General features: G+C 37.2%; 2 protein-coding genes across 2 annotated transcripts; both read left to right on the forward strand.

The window, feature by feature from the left end:
• The first annotated feature begins 215 nt into the window (after positions 1-215).
• LOC135677274 (protein CYSTEINE-RICH TRANSMEMBRANE MODULE 11-like) lies at positions 216-5,317 on the forward strand. The gene is made up of 3 exons (XM_065189411.1): positions 216-375; positions 462-708; positions 5,012-5,317. Exons 1-3 carry the CDS (start codon positions 330-332, stop codon positions 5,058-5,060), a joined length of 342 nt encoding a protein of 113 aa, XP_065045483.1. The 5' UTR covers positions 216-329; the 3' UTR covers positions 5,061-5,317.
• Positions 5,318-5,878: 561 nt separating this feature from the next.
• On the forward strand, positions 5,879-14,298 carry LOC135677276 (uncharacterized). The gene is made up of 6 exons (XM_065189419.1): positions 5,879-6,230; positions 7,337-7,418; positions 7,518-7,549; positions 8,952-9,193; positions 13,744-13,980; positions 14,074-14,298. The coding sequence occupies exons 2-6, from the start codon at positions 7,366-7,368 to the stop codon at positions 14,080-14,082; spliced, it is 573 nt and encodes a 190-aa protein (XP_065045491.1). The 5' UTR covers positions 5,879-6,230; positions 7,337-7,365; the 3' UTR covers positions 14,083-14,298.
• Positions 14,299-18,495: the final 4,197 nt, after the last annotated feature.

Consider the following 18,495-nt stretch of genomic DNA (forward strand, 5'->3'; position numbering starts at 1 on the left):
TGAATGAGATTGACAAAAGAGAAACATATTAAAAATAAAATAAGGTTCTTTTTGTTATATTGAAAGTTAGGATGCTTTGTAGGAAAAAAAAAAGCACTGCAAGAAAAAAAAAATCGCCGGTTTTTTATTCAATTATGGACCCTAAACAAAAGAGAAAGTATCCAATTCTGCAACCAATCGCATCATGCCAGCCAACCAACATCATGTGATGCACCGAATTCGACGGAGTGGCCCATTGGATACTTTTAGATCAACCCACCGTCGCCATCCTCCCCCGCTGCTTGCACCAACCCCATCCGACTTGCTCCCAACTCCGCAAAGCCATCGGAATGAGCTACCAGCAAGTTCCTCCTCAAGAAGCCTACCCACCGCCAGGTCGGTTTTCTTGCCTTCATCTCTCGATTCTTGTGTGCAAGAGATGACACGATGACGGTGGTTAATTTCGCTTGATTTGGTTTCAGGGTACTCGCCGCCTTACCCTCCACCGTACGGAGCTCCTCCACCGTACCCTCCGCCTTCCTCTCCACCCGGCGGTTACCCTCCACCCGGCGGTTACCCTCCACCCGGCGGCTATCCTCCACCGCGCCCTCCTGGGTACCAGGGGTACTTCTATGAGGACTACGCTCCCCCTCCGCCTCCTCCGCCTCCACCATCCCATCCCTACTACCACAGCCATGATGATGCCGGCCTCTCTTTCTTAAAAGGATGGTATGCGTCGCTCTTGTGCATCTCGTGCCCTTTTTCCCTTTCTTTGATGTCCAATTTCCCGTACCTAAGGTCTTAGATTGATTGGGCTTCTTCTTTAACATATCAAATGTTTGTGGCTCCGGATTGACTTCGATAATTGCTGGAGTTGTGGTAATTTTCAAAATGGAGAAAAACCAATTTGTTCTAAGTTTTGGATAATTAAAGATTTAGAATTGATGAGTACTAATTTGAAGGACTTTGTTTTGATTAGATAGCGAGAAAATATCTTGGAGGTAGATAGATCAGACAACCGATTGAGAGTGAGTGATACTTTCTTTGATCCTGGTATATTTAGGAGGAAAAGATGGATATTTGGTTCATATAATTATGCAGATCTCATGAATTATTAAACGGAATTGGTATCACAAGTTTGACAGTGAATGTTTATGCAATAAGAGTGTAGTATCAATGCTTCTGGAAAAAAAAAAATGGTTGTTTTGTTTAAATCAGGGAAAGATCTTGTTAAAGGACACTGTCCACTCTGTACTGGTTACTGTGTATGCCTTCATGAAAATAAAAATTGTTGAGAAACTATGCAGGGGAATACAGAAAACATTGGATCATCTGCTTCTTATGAAAATTGTTGAGAAACTATGCAGGGAAATTCAAAAAACATTGGATCATCTGCTTCTTATGACTTAAATCGAAATAGCACTGCATGCTATTGATTAGACCTCAGCCCTTCATCTTTTATCTGCCCACAGAGACTATTAAGTTTATGTCCTTCCTATTATTTTTGAATTAGTTATGATGGCTCCTATTTTTTAGCATCTATTCTGGTTGATCTCTACAAATTTTCTCAGAAATAATGCGTTAAAGTTAATGAAGTGAATAATTGTATAAGACATTTTAGATTAACATAAAATATGATAACTCTTCTTTTGTGTGAGGTGTTGGTGTCATCTGGGACAATCTGAGTGTGAGATTAATCTTTATCCTTCTTTTTATTTTTTCTTTTTTGTTAATCTTCATCAGAAGTTAAAAATCCTTAGATTCCATGTCAAGTCCTTTGTATAATAATGCTAAACTCTTGTTTCCTTCTTAACATGCTGTCAAAGTTGGTCTCAATCTTGAATTATCTGATTTGTAGATCCTGGACTGGAGTCACAACCAATTATTTTGCTCAATTTAGATATTTATGGCCACTTAATTCTTAATTCTATCGGTTTTGTCCTTTTGGGGTCATTTGTTCTGATTTTGTTGCCTATATTTGAATTAGATCTTTTATCTCATCCTCCATCCATATATCCTTAGACTTTGTTCTTGAGAAGTTCCATTGTTTTAGCTCCAAATAGATTAAAATATCATATTGAGATTTGATATTCACATTCCAGATGCTGTAATGTATCATATCAACATCATTTCCTAATGTTGCTTCTAACACTTGGTTATGCTTTTGGTAAAATATTGTTGGTAAACAGCTTTGAATGCATCAGTTGTATGAAAGTGTTCAAATATTTTCTCAAAAACAATCTTTTAGGCCCAAACTTTAATGCACATGACTAGATAATCCTCAACTATAGATTTTCTATCGTTAATTACAATCTCTCATGATGTACTGCACAGTGATTGCAAAAGGCGCTCGGGCGCTCGCCTAGGCGCTCGGGCGAGGCGAGGCGAGGCCCGAGCGCCTCGCTAATGTCCCAGGCGGCGCGCTTCAAACTGGCGCCGCCTGGGCGCTCGCCCGAGCCCAGGCGCTGGGCGCTTCGGGCGAGCGCCTGGGTAAACCAAGGCGACCGAACCAGAATTTTAGGTCTGGTTCGGTCCTGGTTCGGTTGTTAGTTGGTTCAATCGAACCAACTAAACAGATATAACCCCAACCCTAACCCTAACCCTAACCCAACACTAACCTGCTGCCGCTGCCGCTCTCGATCCCGATCGCGATCTCGTCGCTTGCTGCCGCTGCTCCCGCTGCCGCTGCTCGCCGCTGTCGCTGCTCGCGCCTCCCGCGAGCCTTCCCGCTGCTCGCGCCTCCCGCGAGCCCTCCCGCTGCTCGCGTCTCCTGCGAGCCCTCCCGCGAGCCTTCCCGCTGCTCGCGCCTCCCTCGAGCCCTCCCGCTGCTCACGCCTCCCGCGAGCCCTCCCGCTGCTCGCGCCTCCCGCGAGCCCTCTCGCCTCCTGCGAGCCCTCCCGTGAGCCTTCCCGCTGCTCGCGCCTTCCGCTCCCTTTTCCTTTCCCGTTGCCGTCGCTCGCCGCTGTTGCCGCTGCCGCCGCCGCTCGCCGCTGCTTCCTCGTTTCTCCGTCAACAGGTTTATACTGTTAATGTGATTATATTTATTAATTATATTATATATTTTTATATTTTTATTTAAAATTTTAAATAATTATATTTTATATTTTTATATTTTAGCGCCTCGCTTCGCTCGGGCGAGCGCCTGGGCGAGCGCCTAACGCCTCGGGCGTCTTTGGACCTTGGTGCCTTTTGGCGCCTAGCGCTTTTTAAATCACTGGTACTGCAGAAGTCTTCAGTAATGATTTTTTGTCAACAATGGACACATTGTTATTAGTCATCTTTATCATTGTGCACATCTATACCCAACCTAATATTAAAACGAGTGGGAAATGAAATCTTCCTGAAAATCAGCATCATCATGTACACCAACATGAAGGCACCTATTTGCTGCAACCAACAATATGCAGGGGTGGTAAATAGCGCCTTTGCGTTATATGGTTGCACATGCAGTTATATCAAAGTATACAAATAATAGATTATTAATAAAAAAATAAAGAAGTTCATAATCTAATTTAGATTATAAATGGGCAAATAGATTATTTGAATGCAATGAAAGAAACATATAGTCTAGTTTAAATTATGAATGGGGAAATATCTGTGACAGCCAGGTTAAGTAATGGGGCAGAATTTATGGTCAATCATGAATCTGTTTATCTAATAATAATTGAGTAAAATTAGAAGTGATTAATTTTGTATTAACTTCCACCATGTGTTATATTTATAAAATAATAATAAAAAAAGATAAACAAAACACATATGCCACTCTATTTTCATGATTCGAGTATGAGTTGGTGCATATTGTAATTCACAAGTTGATGCAATAGAACCTTATTGAGGACTTTTAAGCTATACAGTGCTACATAAACTGCATTTTGGAATTCTGGTACAAGTGTTTTGATGCTCCTCTCTGTCATCATCGTAATTCACCACCTTGAAATATTTCTACAATGGTGTCACTGCAATCAAGTATACCTGCTATGAAGGATATTTTAAAATGTCTTCCTCAATAACAATATTCAAAATTTTCAAGAAGATGTCTTCCTCATAATTTGATTGCTCAGATTCTTGGGCCCAATTATTTGTAACACCTATACATGCCTCGATAATGACATCTAACATTTTCCTGCACCTCTACTATTACCAGTGAAGCCTTAAGATATTGAGTGATCAACCATAATAAAGAATGTATCGTACTAGACATGTTTTTCAATCCCCATTTCGTCACAGTATTTCTAACATCATTCAAGTGGATGGCCAATTTCTGAACCAAGGTATTCTTGTGATCTGCTTACCTATACCACCAACTAATGAGTCTTCTAAAAGCATATGCCAGGTTATCACTCATCTAATTGCACTTAAGTTTTCTGAACACATTGGTACCACAAAACCATGGGTTTTCTCCTTGATCTAAATCGTATGGCATAATTATCAACTTTTCAGTTGACCCAAAATCATTGACACATGGCTTCTTGTTTTTGTTGTTGACTATAAAGATATGATGATGAATTGGCATTTTCTTTCAGTACTTACATTTCATAATGCTTAGTTATGTGTGTAATTGTTAGTGGAATCTCATCTCAAAAATCACAAGGAGTTGGACTATTGGTTATAACTTAAAAGACAAGACCGTGAACAAGACTATAAACAATTCTCGACAGCTAATATAGTTATGGCAAAACCTGAACAATTATTTGATAAAAAGTATTATATAGGGTTAGACGTTGTGACATCAATACTCCTCATGTGCTCAACTGTGAGACTAATGTAGAATGAAGTTTTATGAATTGACTCGTGTACTTGAAGTTGCAGTGATGTAGAATGAGATTTTATGAATCAACCCATTGACGGTAAGGTTCATTAGTTAGATCTTTAAGCAACGTGATCAATGAACAGTTAGCTACTTCTATGAGGTTTTATTTAATAGTGAAGATGATGCTTTTTTGTTCATTAATATGGACAGAACTACTTGTCCTTGGAATGTTATTACTTTCCGGGCTTGGATTTCTAATAGTGTTCTTTCTTCCTGATGTAGCCTGGCTGCCCTTTGCTGCTGCTGTGTACTGGAAGAGTGCTGCTTCTGAAAAGACTATTATCAATCGACAGTCAGCTCCATTATCTCAACTTTGCCGTCATTGCTCTTGGTGAATACTAGTGATCGAAAGCTCTAAAGCTTAATACCGCTCCGAAGTCCTATCCCTTGGTTTACATTGTTGCTTGCTTCCTATTGTATTATGGCCCTCTTGTTTGTTAATTACAGCTTTAACAGAAATAATATTTAGAATTTGATATGTTAAAGGCGAAAACTGCAACTTGTGCAATGAATATAAAAGTTTGTGTATGGTCTCTTTGGTTATTACATGAAAGGTGGCTAACTTTAATATATCGACCATATGATACACATTTAAGAGAATGGGTCACTTTACAGGAAAATTGAAATTGTGGAATGTGACACCAATACCATAATAGGGTACTAAATTTCGTCTTCTTCTTGGATTCAACAAATGCACTAGCTCGGTGCTTAAAGGGTCAATGTGTTTTATCCTGAGATCAGGTGTTCGAAAAAAAAAAGAGAAAAGAATCACTCAAAATATGTCACGACTCTGGCAAACTGTACTTCTATAAATTGTCGGTTGACACTGTCTTAGGCCGTAGGCATACCGAACTTCAAATCCATAAGCACAATTTAATTGATATCCAGTCTGCTAGATTCGGGTTCAAGTTAAATTGGGTCAACCATAACCCAATCCAGGTGGAGCTCGGCTTTAAGTTTCCCAATCCTAACCCGTCTCAAAAAGTAAAACGAATCGGTTTTATTTCATCGGTTGGATTTGAATCCGAATCGAGTCGCCACACTGTCGACGCGTACCCCGTCATGACCTCTCGATCTTCTTAATTCTCCAACGGTGCAAAACAGAGATCCTAAACCTAGATCAAAAAATTTCCCCAATCATCCGCGCCTTGTGTGACCACCTGTACCACCCCTCTCGTCGAGGTGGAAACCTGCTGTTCGTTCGCTGCCAGCCCGCCCGCCCGGCCGCCCCGTCTCGCTGTCTTGGGTCGGCGAAACTTGCTGTCTCTCCATCCAGACGTCACCTCGGTCCGGCGCGCCGCCAACACCATCAAAAGGCACGCGACGAAGGACCAGTATCGCCGGTTGTTCTGGACGTTCCGTACCTCCCACAATCGCCGGCTGTTGGCGGTTTGCCATCACCATTTCATCGGATTTTGGATCGTTGCTTTCAATCATCGAGGTTCTTCCTTGTTTATCTTTTCCGTGTTTTTTCTTTTGGGTTTGTTTTATGCAGTGTAGAATTTTTGGGTATAAAACCAAGTGTTTTTTTATATAATTTCAATATCATTGTCCTGTTCGTAATTAAAAACATGAATGGTGAGATAAAAGAAGGGGAAGCCAGTTTGTCAATCATGTACGAGTATTTAGTAACTATTTCAGTAGGAACCTCAGTATCTGATTTCTTTTTCAGCTTCGTTGGTATTAAGATAACTTCTCATGTTTAAGTCTATTGCTTTCTTAAGTCATGGCTTTTTTCCTTTTTGAATTTGAGTAAAAAAAGAACTGCTCTCGTTCGATGCCAAATCTAATGTTTGAGTTTGTTCTTTGACATAATTCTCCAACTAGTTTGACCTTGGTGTTCATTATGATCCATGGTAAACGAACTACTTAATTAATTGCCAGGATTCGACTCCCCTATCACAACTGCCGATAGGAATTGGATTGGATGTGGATCGGATATCAGCAAGTTTGGTGCATTTTTAGATTTCTTATGGGATCCAGATTGACCCTGATTCACTCCAGGTCCTATCTATTTGCTGGCCTAATTACACCTCGAAGACCAATCTAGTGACGTATATTAGTTAGATAGTAGGATTCTTCTTTTGAACATGTAGGTATCAAATGCTCAATAAAAAGAATGAGAAAGTACATAACATCATATTTGGATTTTCAGAAACCTTTATTCTGGCACAATAGTAAACTAGTAGAGTCTGATGAAAAGTTAATAACATCTTTCTTCATTTCAGTTTTATGAATGTTGTTAATTTGATTATCTATGATTTAGTTCAGTTCATTTTCAGTCTGGTTAGATTTTTGGGGTAATGGTCAACTGATGTAACTTATATATGTGAAGGAAACATTACCAATCATGAGACTGATGAATTTGTCTTTGTACTGTGAAACTGAAGATTATTCTGTGAAAATTATGAGAACTTTTAACATATGGAAGACAGATGATCTATCTACTTTTTTGTCAATAATTCTTTTTATGGATGACTATTAAAGTTCGTACATAAATTTCATTGATGTTATTCTCTGTGGTTTTAATCAATAATCATTTTGTAGTTGTAGTTGTTCTCAACTGGTTTTACAATATGTTCAAGAACACATTCCAATCTGGGTTCTTATCTATTCTCTACAGTCTTGGGTAAGTCCATGCTTGATTATTTTATCCTTAATATTGGTTAAATACTTAAATATGCAAATTTTCTTGCGTAAACTTTTTAACTTTTTTTTTCTTTTACAGGAGCAAACCTTTGCAAATATGGGACAAAGAAGGTAATACTCATTTCTCAATTGTAATGAAGGGGTAGGTAATGCATATAGAAATATTAGCATCACTGGTAAAACTGCAGTTCCACTTTTCTTAGAGCTAGAATCATCAAAATTCACTTCTGATGGTTGGAAATGGTCGTGAAAAGGGATTGGACTGACCAGCAGGCCACCAAATGCTAATATATGAAAGATACACATGGATATGAGTTCTCGTGCATATTTTTTGATGCAGCTTGATATAAGCATACCTGATCTCTTTCAGATTGAGAGTGAACTCATACAGATATTGTTTGACACAGTTTCACCCTTGGATGGAAGTTTGTATCATTTTTTAACTCTGGATTTATGTTCTGGACCTTCCAGTGACATATGGACCATGCTGGTCATTTCTGGAACTCTACATGCTGACACTCTGAGCCATAATTCTCTTGACATTGATACAATTGATACAAATTGATAATCAGGTTCTTCACTTTTGCAGATGAAATGTTTTAATATTTTAGTGGTCTTTAAAAATAATAAGAACTTTTTCTAATGTTGTGAGAATGTGGAAAATTGAAAACTTTCTTAGGTAGTCTTGGAATTATGTAAAGGATTACTTATATTGGGTATTATTCAATATTGGTACAATGAAAGCAGTTTACCAGTGTTCCATTTGGGAACGAATGAATGCCTTTAAAAAGCCATGAATATGTGAATGTTAGGGTGCATTTGATACTGGTGAGCCGTGCTGACGTTTCGCACTAAGAATCAAAAGTAGGAAAAAAAAAGTGAGATATTGAAAATCCAGTTCAAAATGGCTTGTAAATACCTTGTCAAGGTTGTTGGCTTCTAGCTCCTGTCTTCTACCAACGCTGTCTCCTAATCATGTCTTTGATGCGGGTGATGCAGCTGCCAGTAGGTCTGCCCACTGTCATAAATGGTTTTTGTTGCACTAAGGGAAATATTTCCCTTGAATCCTATGCCTTGATGGGTCAGAAGGAAATACTTCTTATAGATTTACCATATTATGCAGTTCAATTTATTCTCCATAGATAAGTTCAGTCTGCTCATGATTATATATATCCTTGTTTTCTATGTAACTCATATTTGATTTTGAGTTTCACATGTCCAAAACTTAAATCCATGTAACTGTATGTACTATTGCCGTTGGAGAGCCAAATGACCATCCATATGTTCTCTTAACATTTTTGGGTGATTTAAAATTTGCACATTCCCTATTTATGTCTTCTCAAGTACACATGCTACTCTTTACATCTCTTTAAACTGTATTTGACTTTTAAAGTAAAAAAATATAACCTATGTAGTAAATCTCTTAAAAGAGTATGGTGTCTGGTGGTTTTGCCCTCTAACATGAACGCACACCTGTAACAATTTTTAAATATAAGATTCTCTTGCATTGCAGTTGTCAATGGACAGGTTAGACGGCTACAAGATGACGATATCCAGTCAAATGTGCTTGAAATAGTTGGCTCAAATGTGCAGTCAACTTACATTACTTGTCCTGCTGATCCATCTGCAACACTTGGTATCAAGCTTCCGTTTTTGGTTATGATTGTAAAAAATCTGAAGAAGTATTTTACCTTTGAGATTCAGATTTTGGATGATAAGAATGTTCGCCGCCGTTTTAGAGCTTCAAATTTTCAGGTGTGCAATTTTGCTATTTATTCTCTGTTTTTTATTCTTTGTCTGAAATTATTAGTTAGTTGATATTATATCTTGTATTTGGAGTTATCTGATTGTCACATTATGGTGCAATCAACCTTTTTGTCTTTGGTTTACGTTATAGGTGAAACATTTCATTTGTTTCTTCATTGTTTGATTAACTTCCACTTAGTCATGGTTTACTATATTCTATTTAACTTCCACTTAGAGACAAAAGTGTTTTCATTTTCCTAAACATATGGGTGCTTGTTTGAATAGTTTAGGTATAGTGGCATGATCATTACACATTTTGGCATGTCCTCCTAATGTGCCACACATCTATTCCTTATATTTTGTATATTTGACTTGACCTGACTAGGTCCACGCATAACAAATATATGCATCCAATCTCATTTTTTCACTTTAATACTGTAATTTATAGAATATGATTGCCTAGAAGCAAAATAATTAAATCCATTAACCAAAGTTATGTCAGGACTTTTTAATTAATCAAGAGAAACAATATCCTTATATAATGAAGTTCACATTTTACAATAGCAATAGACTTTTGTAAGCTTATGTTTGCTTAATATAAGGTAGTACATTTTTCATTTCATATTTATGACTATAAATATGATACCCTTGTGACAAATTCTTGAATTGCAAGCTTAACAATTTGTATTTCTACATATCCTATATGTCCAGTATTAGTGTTGAAAACTTCTTTACATAGTCTCTGATGAAGGTACATATCCCATATGTCCAGTATCAGTGTTGAAAACTTCTTTACATAGTCTCTGATGGAGGTGGTTTGATAGAGTTGTCTCAACTTTCGACGTGCCACAAATTCGGTATTCTTAGGCAGGAACTAAGTTTGCAACTCGTGCTTCAAATCTTCCCATGTGTCCACCCAACACCATCCTTGTTGGATTTCTTCCTTTCGGGTGCACCATCAAAGTTTCACATCACCATTTAGGTACATCGTCGTAATTGTCACTCTGATCTCCTCAGAATCGAGCCTTGTTGCTCTGAAGTATTGCTTTTTATCATAAAAAGTTCTCGAGCTCCTTTATGTTTCTTGCACCCCAATAGTAGTGCGGCTCAAGTGCTTTTAGCTATTGTGTCAAAGCAATATGGGTGTTGCCCCCTCTCACGTGTAGAGCCATCTAGGTATCATCTTTCTTTCCATGAGATCTGTCACGATATCTAGTTGGTGTTGCACAGACTCCTTTGTATCTTTCGTCAATTAGTTGACTCGAGACTCCATTAGGTCGATCCGAGAATCCGCTTCCTCTTATGAGTTCTCTACCCCAAAGAGTCGTCGTTGGCCTCAATAGAGTTCCTTATGCTCGCTTCGAGGATATTGAGGCACGTTTCAACCATAACAATTCTTTCTCTATAATTTTTTTGGCTTTAACAAGCAAGTCTCAATATCTCGCTCAAATTCATAACATTCAAGTAAGTCAGCAAACACTTGGAAGGAAAGAAGAAATACAGACTTCGAATAAAAAAAAAGATAGCCACATATCAACGATCACTTAATTGGGTGCTTGGGTGTTCGACAAGCCTATGCACACTTTGCATACAAGCTTGTGTTTCCAAATCAGAGCCCAACACTATCCTAGAGGTCAATCCAGCCCTGTGCTACTAGGGTGGTTCTAGGGTGTTGAGATGGCTGATGTTTCGCATCGTACCGTAGACTTGAAAAATTAGGTTGCAACATGTGAAAATGGCGAGCAATCATTGCACAGCCATGCGAACTGTCTAGGCTTACAAAAACAATGGAAAAGCATCCATGCGACAATCGTCTATGCTAGGATGGTAAGCTTACCATATGGTCACCCAGTCGTCCCTACCCCTCAACCTTTTCCACTTGAGTTTCCCTCATTCACTGTCCTCTCACTCAATATCTCTTTAAACTCTCTCAATCTTTTAATTATTTAAATATCACTTAGAAACCTCCATCTTTCGTGAACTTTAGCAAATCGAGGTTCAAACTCAAGAAAGCTTCCACATTTTTCTCTGAATTAGATATATTCAAAGCTCAGATTCAATTTGTGTCATTTTTTTGTTGATTAGAAGAGCTTTGATTTTAAAATTTTCCATCTTAAGATCATGATTTTACAATGATTTTAAAAGGGGCTCGAGTGCTCGCCTAGGTGCTCGGGCGAGGCGAGGCCTAAACGCCTCGCTAATCTCCCAGGCGACGCGCTTCAAACAGGCGCCGCTTGGGCGCTCGCTCGAGCCCAGGCGCTGGGCGCTTCGGGCGAGCGCCCGGGTTAACCAAGGCGACCGAACCAAGATTTTAGGTCTGGTTCGGTCTATGTTGAACCAACTAAAACTGATATAAGTGACAACCAAACCCTAACCCTCACCATTGCCAATCCCGATCCCGCTGCTCGCCGCTGTCGCTGTCGCTATCACCGCTCGCCTCTCGTCGCTGTCGCCACTCGCCGCTGCCGCTGCCGCCGCTCGTCGCTCGCCGCTGCCACTTCCTCTTTTCTTAGTCAGCAGGCTCAGCACCCCTTTACACTTCTTTTTAACAATATACGTATACTGTATACTGTTAATATTATTAAGTTTATTTGAAATAATTAATTTTCAATACTGTTAATAGATTAATAATATATTATTTTGATTTTAATACTATTAATTTTTATTTATTTGAAACTTTTTGTTAATGTGACATTGTGATTTTGTATCTTAGATTTTCTTAATTTAATAGCATATTTTTATTTAAAATTTTAAATAATTATATTTACTAATTTTATTATATATTTTTATATTTTAGCGTCTTATTTCGCTCGGGCGAGCGCCTAGCGCCTCGGACGTTTTTGGACCTTGGCGCCTTTTGGCGCCTAGCGCTTTTTAAATCACTATGATTTCATGGTTACATTGTCGCTTTTATTCTAAATATATGCATTTCCCTCTCATAAAAGACTGTTGAAGTTTTGTATATTAATGTAGATCTATCTCATTGTAGGTCAGATCTGCTTGGCTTTGGCCAAGATTTGTTCAGATTTAGTTGAGATCTTTTCAGATCTGGATCCAAATGCATTGTTTGGATCTGACCAAGGTCACAAATCTGATTGAAATTGACATAGATGTAGGCTAGATCCACATATATCTAAACTAGATCTATACTGATTAGCTCTAGTTTTGTGTTGATTTGAATTACAAGACTTCTTACTTAGACTTTTCTCTTTGTGAGATTCATGGAGATGACAGTGGGATAGATAATAATGCATATATTGATGATGTTGGTTAGGTTAGGAGGTCTTACATTCCCAATATATAACCATAGAGAGTTGGAGTGTGGACTGCAGAACAATATCATAATCACCCAATGACAATCATAGTCCATGAAGATCCAGACGGTTTGTTTATGTCTAGAAGGATAACGGTAAATGGAAAACAATGAACAACTTCAGGGAGGTGAGAGTGCTTGCCCATTTTGTAAAACTTACACCGACATGTTTCGTTGATTTGACAAGTATGAGCCTGAAATTAATTTTGTATGAGCATGTTTTCTAGTTCTCAAGTGATTAGCAAGCTTAGAATTCCATAAAAAGCTTACATCTGTTCTTGCCCATTTTGGTATTAGATCTCTGTTTTTCCTAACTTTGTCCTACCTTAATGAATATTTCTTTGCTTGAAGTCAAAGATGGGACAGAAGATGAATGGGAGGTGAGAGCCAACGATGGCTTTTATTTTCCTCCCCTCTTTCATTCCCTGCATCACATTGCCTGGACTGAGCCTGAAAAGGATGTAAATGCTGTTAAGTGATTTTTGATCAGCCACAGTGATGCAAAAAACATTAAAAGGGACCTGACTGATCAGTTTGGTCGGATTGGTCCAGAAAATTTTGTGCGTTTCCCACTAATATAGTTGCTGAGATTACTCTGGCGTACTTAGGGTTTTTCATGGTTGTGCTATCAACATGATTTTAAATTCATCTCTTTGGATGCCCAAATTCTTTCAAGTTAGTACCTTGTTCTAAACAAGTCCTAGTTTCTTTTTGTGCATGAGATGGTGTTGACAACGGTATACTTTCAGTTAGTCAACTGGAGGTAGGATTTGCTGACTATTATTAATGCATGAAGAAGGGGACTGATCCTGTAGCACAAAATCCTTATTTTTGTTTTCTTGCCTTTTTGTTCGTATATCTCCTTGATACATGGAGATACATTCAAGTACGAAATCTATCAAAAAGTTCCATAGGACTTGTAGATTGAGCTTTAAGTCTTTAGCATTCTTCTCTCATGGGTGAATAAATCTCTCACCAACACAGGTCTAGGGAGGGCCGATGCATCTTACCCTTGTTAGTAAAGAGGCTGTCTTCATGCATTGGTCATCCAAATCGTAAAGGACTAACCATACCATTCTACCAATTCTCACCCTTATCCTTTTTGTTCCTCGTATGTTGACTGAATTTTCAACTTTAAATTTTGATCATCAACTGGATGTTGTAGGACATGATTCTTGTGTAATTTATCTATGGGAAAGATAATTAAGACAAAATTTTCCAACTTGTGAATGTTTTGGTGATGCAGTCTGTAACACGGGTAAAGCCATTTATTTGCACCATGCCTCTTACATTGGAAGATGGTTGGAACAACATTCAACTAAATCTTGCCGATCTAACGAGAAGGGCATATGGCACAAATTATGTCGAGACTCTTAGAGTGCAGGTCCATGCAAACTGCCGACTCAGAAGAATTTACTTCTCGGATCGACTTTACTCAGAGGAAGAGCTCCCCCAGGAGTTCAAACTGTATCTCCCAATGCAAGTAAGTGGTTTTGCAATTTCGCAAGAGCATCTCTATTGTTGTCATATATTGCTCGTGCTGTGCCTCAAATGATGCCTCTGTTGCAACTTGCAGAAAGCATGACACCTCGGGAAGAGCATCAGAAATATAGCATCTTGATTGTGAAGCCTTAACATTAGTTCTATTAAGTTATATCTGGCTCTTGATATGTTTAGGAAACTGTGCCTTGATGTTTGGGTAGTATTGTACATTCCTATAACATTTTCCATGTGATTAGATGATGTTGAATCCGTAAGTTCTAATTCCATGAAGATCTGTTGCACTGCTTTTTTCCTTTAATCATGGTCTCTAAATATGTTATTCTTTTTTGAATGGTTGGAAATGTAAATAATAAATGAATCATAGGTTTTAATATGATACAATGTTCTCATGCTATCTACTACCTACTTCATCTGCAATGCGATTCCTTCTGTTAGAGAACAGTTACTATTCTCTATGCTACGTCGAATCTATTCCTACCGACTCCAGGGCTGTCCTCTGAGACTGTATCGGTGTCTTCAATATCTACCCACCCATCTTTTAACTCAACTTTTCCTCCCCCGTTTGACTGATGAGATAAATTAATTGAGGAAAAAAAAGAGAGAATAATGATGTGTTCATTAACATCGGAATAGAAATTAAAATTGAGAAGACGATAAATATATGATAATGCTAGGGACTTAGGGTGTATTTGAGAATATATTTAAAATGTGCATTGGCAGCTCAATGTATATTTTAAATGTGAATTGATATTTGATAATTTTTTTTAAAATTATATCTAACCTGGATGTTGCATTATAAACCCTCAAATGTTGCTAAGCATTTCAACATTTATAGAATGTTAATACAATTTTTTAATTTTTGAAAGTACCCTATGATCTTGTTTAAGATTATAATATTGTCAAAATGATTTAGTGAAAAACTAATATGATACATGTTTTCTATAAGATGATATTTTTATTTATTTATTCTTAAAAATATTTATATTTATTTATCTTTTTTGCATTATTTATTTATTATATATTTGGGCCATACATTTTTTTATAAGATTAACTATACTTATTTATTTTTTACATATTAATTTAAATGAAAAAATATATATTTTTAAATAAATATTTAAAATATTAGAAGGATAAATTTATCATAAAATATTCAATGAACGTTTGAAATATAATTTTATCAAGTAATACTTATGTCAATACAAATCTAAAATATAGTTTTTATCTATTATTTATCAAACATTCAGAGTATTTCATAATTTTATATTCACTCAAATGTTTTTTTAATTGTATATTAAAAATATAAATATATTTCGAGACGAGACGTAGCCCATAGAGTCTAACAATGCTAGACTCAAGAGTTTAGTCACTGCTCATGAAGATAAATAAGATCGCACCTATGTGAGATTCATGGGGTTTCTAAATCTTTTTGAAACATTTGATCCATGTGATATCGTACAGTAAACCTACTGAAGATTCTTCTTATATCATCAGTAAGAATGTTAATTTTGGACGAATTAATAACAATTTGAATTTTCTGAGATGGTTTATTGAAATGACGCATCGCGATAAGACCATCGAAGATTTCATTTTCCCTCTCAATCGATTAGAGTCTCGTTAGTATAGGCGAGAAAAAGAATCCAAATCAAATACAAATTTGCTGCGCATCGGATGCTCCGTATTCCATGGAGGGAGGTGCTCGTGACGGAGGAAAGGGGTCGCATGGTGCGGAAGGAGAGAGAGAGGGAGAGAGATGAGTTGGCTTTTACAAGTTGTGTCAGCCTACGGACCAAGGCAAGTGGAACTATACCAACAGAGTTCAATAAAAATTAGAACTTTTAAATTCAATAAACTAATTAAATGATCCATCTTATTCACTTTTTGCCATAAATTCTTGTAATGTTTTATTAACCTCAATCCTCGTATAATAACAATGCATCTCTTTGGGTGTGTCATTTCCTCGTAGCTTACAACCATCTCGTAGTTACATCAAACAGGAAATCCGAGGAGGCAAACGTTTAAGCTTCCTTTTCAATGATCCGAGCTGCTTGGGAATATACTTTTGGTTTCCATTGGATGAGGAATTCTCTCTGCTATTATATGAACTCTCCCATGTCTCTCTGTTAGGTTTTTTTGAGCAAAACGATGGCAGGATGTTTTCAATGATTACTTTGGAAATCAGAAAATAGTGTAAAAGTGATTCCTGATGACGATTATTCTGCTATTATGTGAACTCTCCCATGTCTTTCTCTGTTAGGTTTTTTTGAGCAAAACGATGGCAGGATGTTTTCAATGATTACTTTGGAAATCAGAAAATAGGGTAAAAGTGATTCCTGATGACGACTATTTCACGGTTATTTTCCCGCTATAGTATGCTAACTACTGTTCTTGGTGTTAGAAAAGAAGATGTAAATTAGGGTAGAAAGAGATAAATTAGGTCAAATGGATCAAAGGAAAAAGAATACATTCGTGCATAGATGCATGTCATCCACGAGTGACGCAAAAGAACACGTTTGATGATAGGGTTAATTATAGTTTACTAGCTATTGATATTTTTATAATTATGAAATTAAAATATCTGGATCATTTATTCTAATCTTATTAGTTTTACGAATGAAAATATAAAAATAAAGGGTAAAAATCTAATTTAAACATTTAAATTGGTGGTGGAGCTTCAATGATGATGGACGACAACATCGTCGAGGTATTGGTGATGACGGATGATGGTATCGTCGGAGACCACGAGTAGCTATTGTGGATTAGAAGAGTGATGACAAAAGATGGGAGCTGCTTGGTAACTACGTCGACGTTGATGCAAATGCAGAGCAGCCCTCATCTCTCGCCATTACTCTCCTTATCTATAATAGCCACACACGGCTCTTAGTGACACCACTATCATCACTAACCGGTTTCTGCTCGAGTCTCGCTCTAATCAAATTCTCTCAAAGAACTCTTTCTCTCTTAATCCGAATGACCCTCGCTAGGGATTTGTATGAGCAAAATACATGATAAATTCCTCTCATGACACCGAGAGTGGATAATCCTCTATCGACACTCAATAGTTCACGTAAGGTTGGCTACCACTCATGATGACCAACTATACTAGATCTGGAACTTTTAAGCCTATAAGTCTGATATCAAAGAGTAAAGTACCCTTATTAGCAAGGATCATGTTTAGATATTTATTATCTATTTTATTTTTTCTAATATTTTTATTATAAAATATTTTCTTTCTTAAGTGAATCTATATCTTCACACTTAGTGTAAGGAGATAACATACTATCATTATGCTTAATTTTTAATTTATCAAATTCACTAACAAGAGAAGCATGCTCCTTTTATAACAATTTATACTTTTTACTAACTAATTTAAAATCATCAAACAAATCATTAAAGGCATTGAATAATTCATTGTAAGATAAAGAAGATTCGTTTAAGTTACATATCTCGTTGCTAAATACTATTAATGTATAATTTGTAACTTCTTATTTGTTGGTAGGCTACTCGTCTTCAAATGCACTTAAGTCATCCCAAGTAGCTTTGAATGCTTTCTTTTTCTTTGGTTGCTTCTTCTTTACTTAAGGATATTCATTTTTGAAGTGCCTTGGCTTCTTGTATTCATAGTAAATTATTTGATCCATTTTAATTCACTTTTGTTCTTAATGTCTTGTTTTATTTTGTTCTTTTTTAAGAATTTTTTAAACTTTCTTGTAAGTGTTAGAACCGAAATCGGCACTAAGAAGGGGGGATTGAATTAGTGCTTTCGTAACATCACGTAGATTTGAAAATTTCATTCGACGAAAATGATAATGAAAGTGTGCTTGACTTAGAGGAAGTGAACTAGGCAATTAACTTAGAATGTAATAACAATAAAACACAGAAAAAATGTGCAAACTAGATTTATAGTGGTTTGGTCGTCGTGACCTACGTCTACTCCCGATTCCTCCTTCATTGAGGCCACCGATATCCACTAATGATCTTTCTTCAATAGCCGAAAACTAACTACCCTCTTACAACTCTTTCTCCTTTTCATAAGTTTAGGAGATAACCTTTACAAGTCACTCACCCCTCTCTTACACTGAAATCAACACTTAGAGCTAGAGGAGGAGAATTCTCACAAGATTACAATAGTGTTTTCCCCAATTTTTTGTTCTCAATTGATGTGTTAACCAAGCAGGGATGAGTGGGGTATTTATAGGCCCTAAATGGATTCAAATTTGGAGTCAAAATGATCTCATCTCGGGTTTTTGAGGTACTGGTGGTAGGTACCACTAGTATTGGGTGGTACCAATCGCTTGCCAAACTGACAACTGGCAGTACCATTGCTTGTCAGTTTGACACTAGGCAATACCATCGCCCAGTCTAACACTAACACTAGGTGGTACCACCGCTTGTTGAATCTTGGATTTTGATGATAAAATCAATTGATGAATTAATGATCTAATCTATGTATTGAGATAAGTGATGCAGAACTAACTACGATTGCGAAAAAAGTAAA

The sequence above is a fragment of the Musa acuminata genome, chromosome BXJ1-1, assembly GCF_036884655.1.
Source record: "Musa acuminata AAA Group cultivar baxijiao chromosome BXJ1-1, Cavendish_Baxijiao_AAA, whole genome shotgun sequence".
In the NCBI taxonomy this organism is placed as follows: domain Eukaryota; kingdom Viridiplantae; phylum Streptophyta; class Magnoliopsida; order Zingiberales; family Musaceae; genus Musa; species Musa acuminata.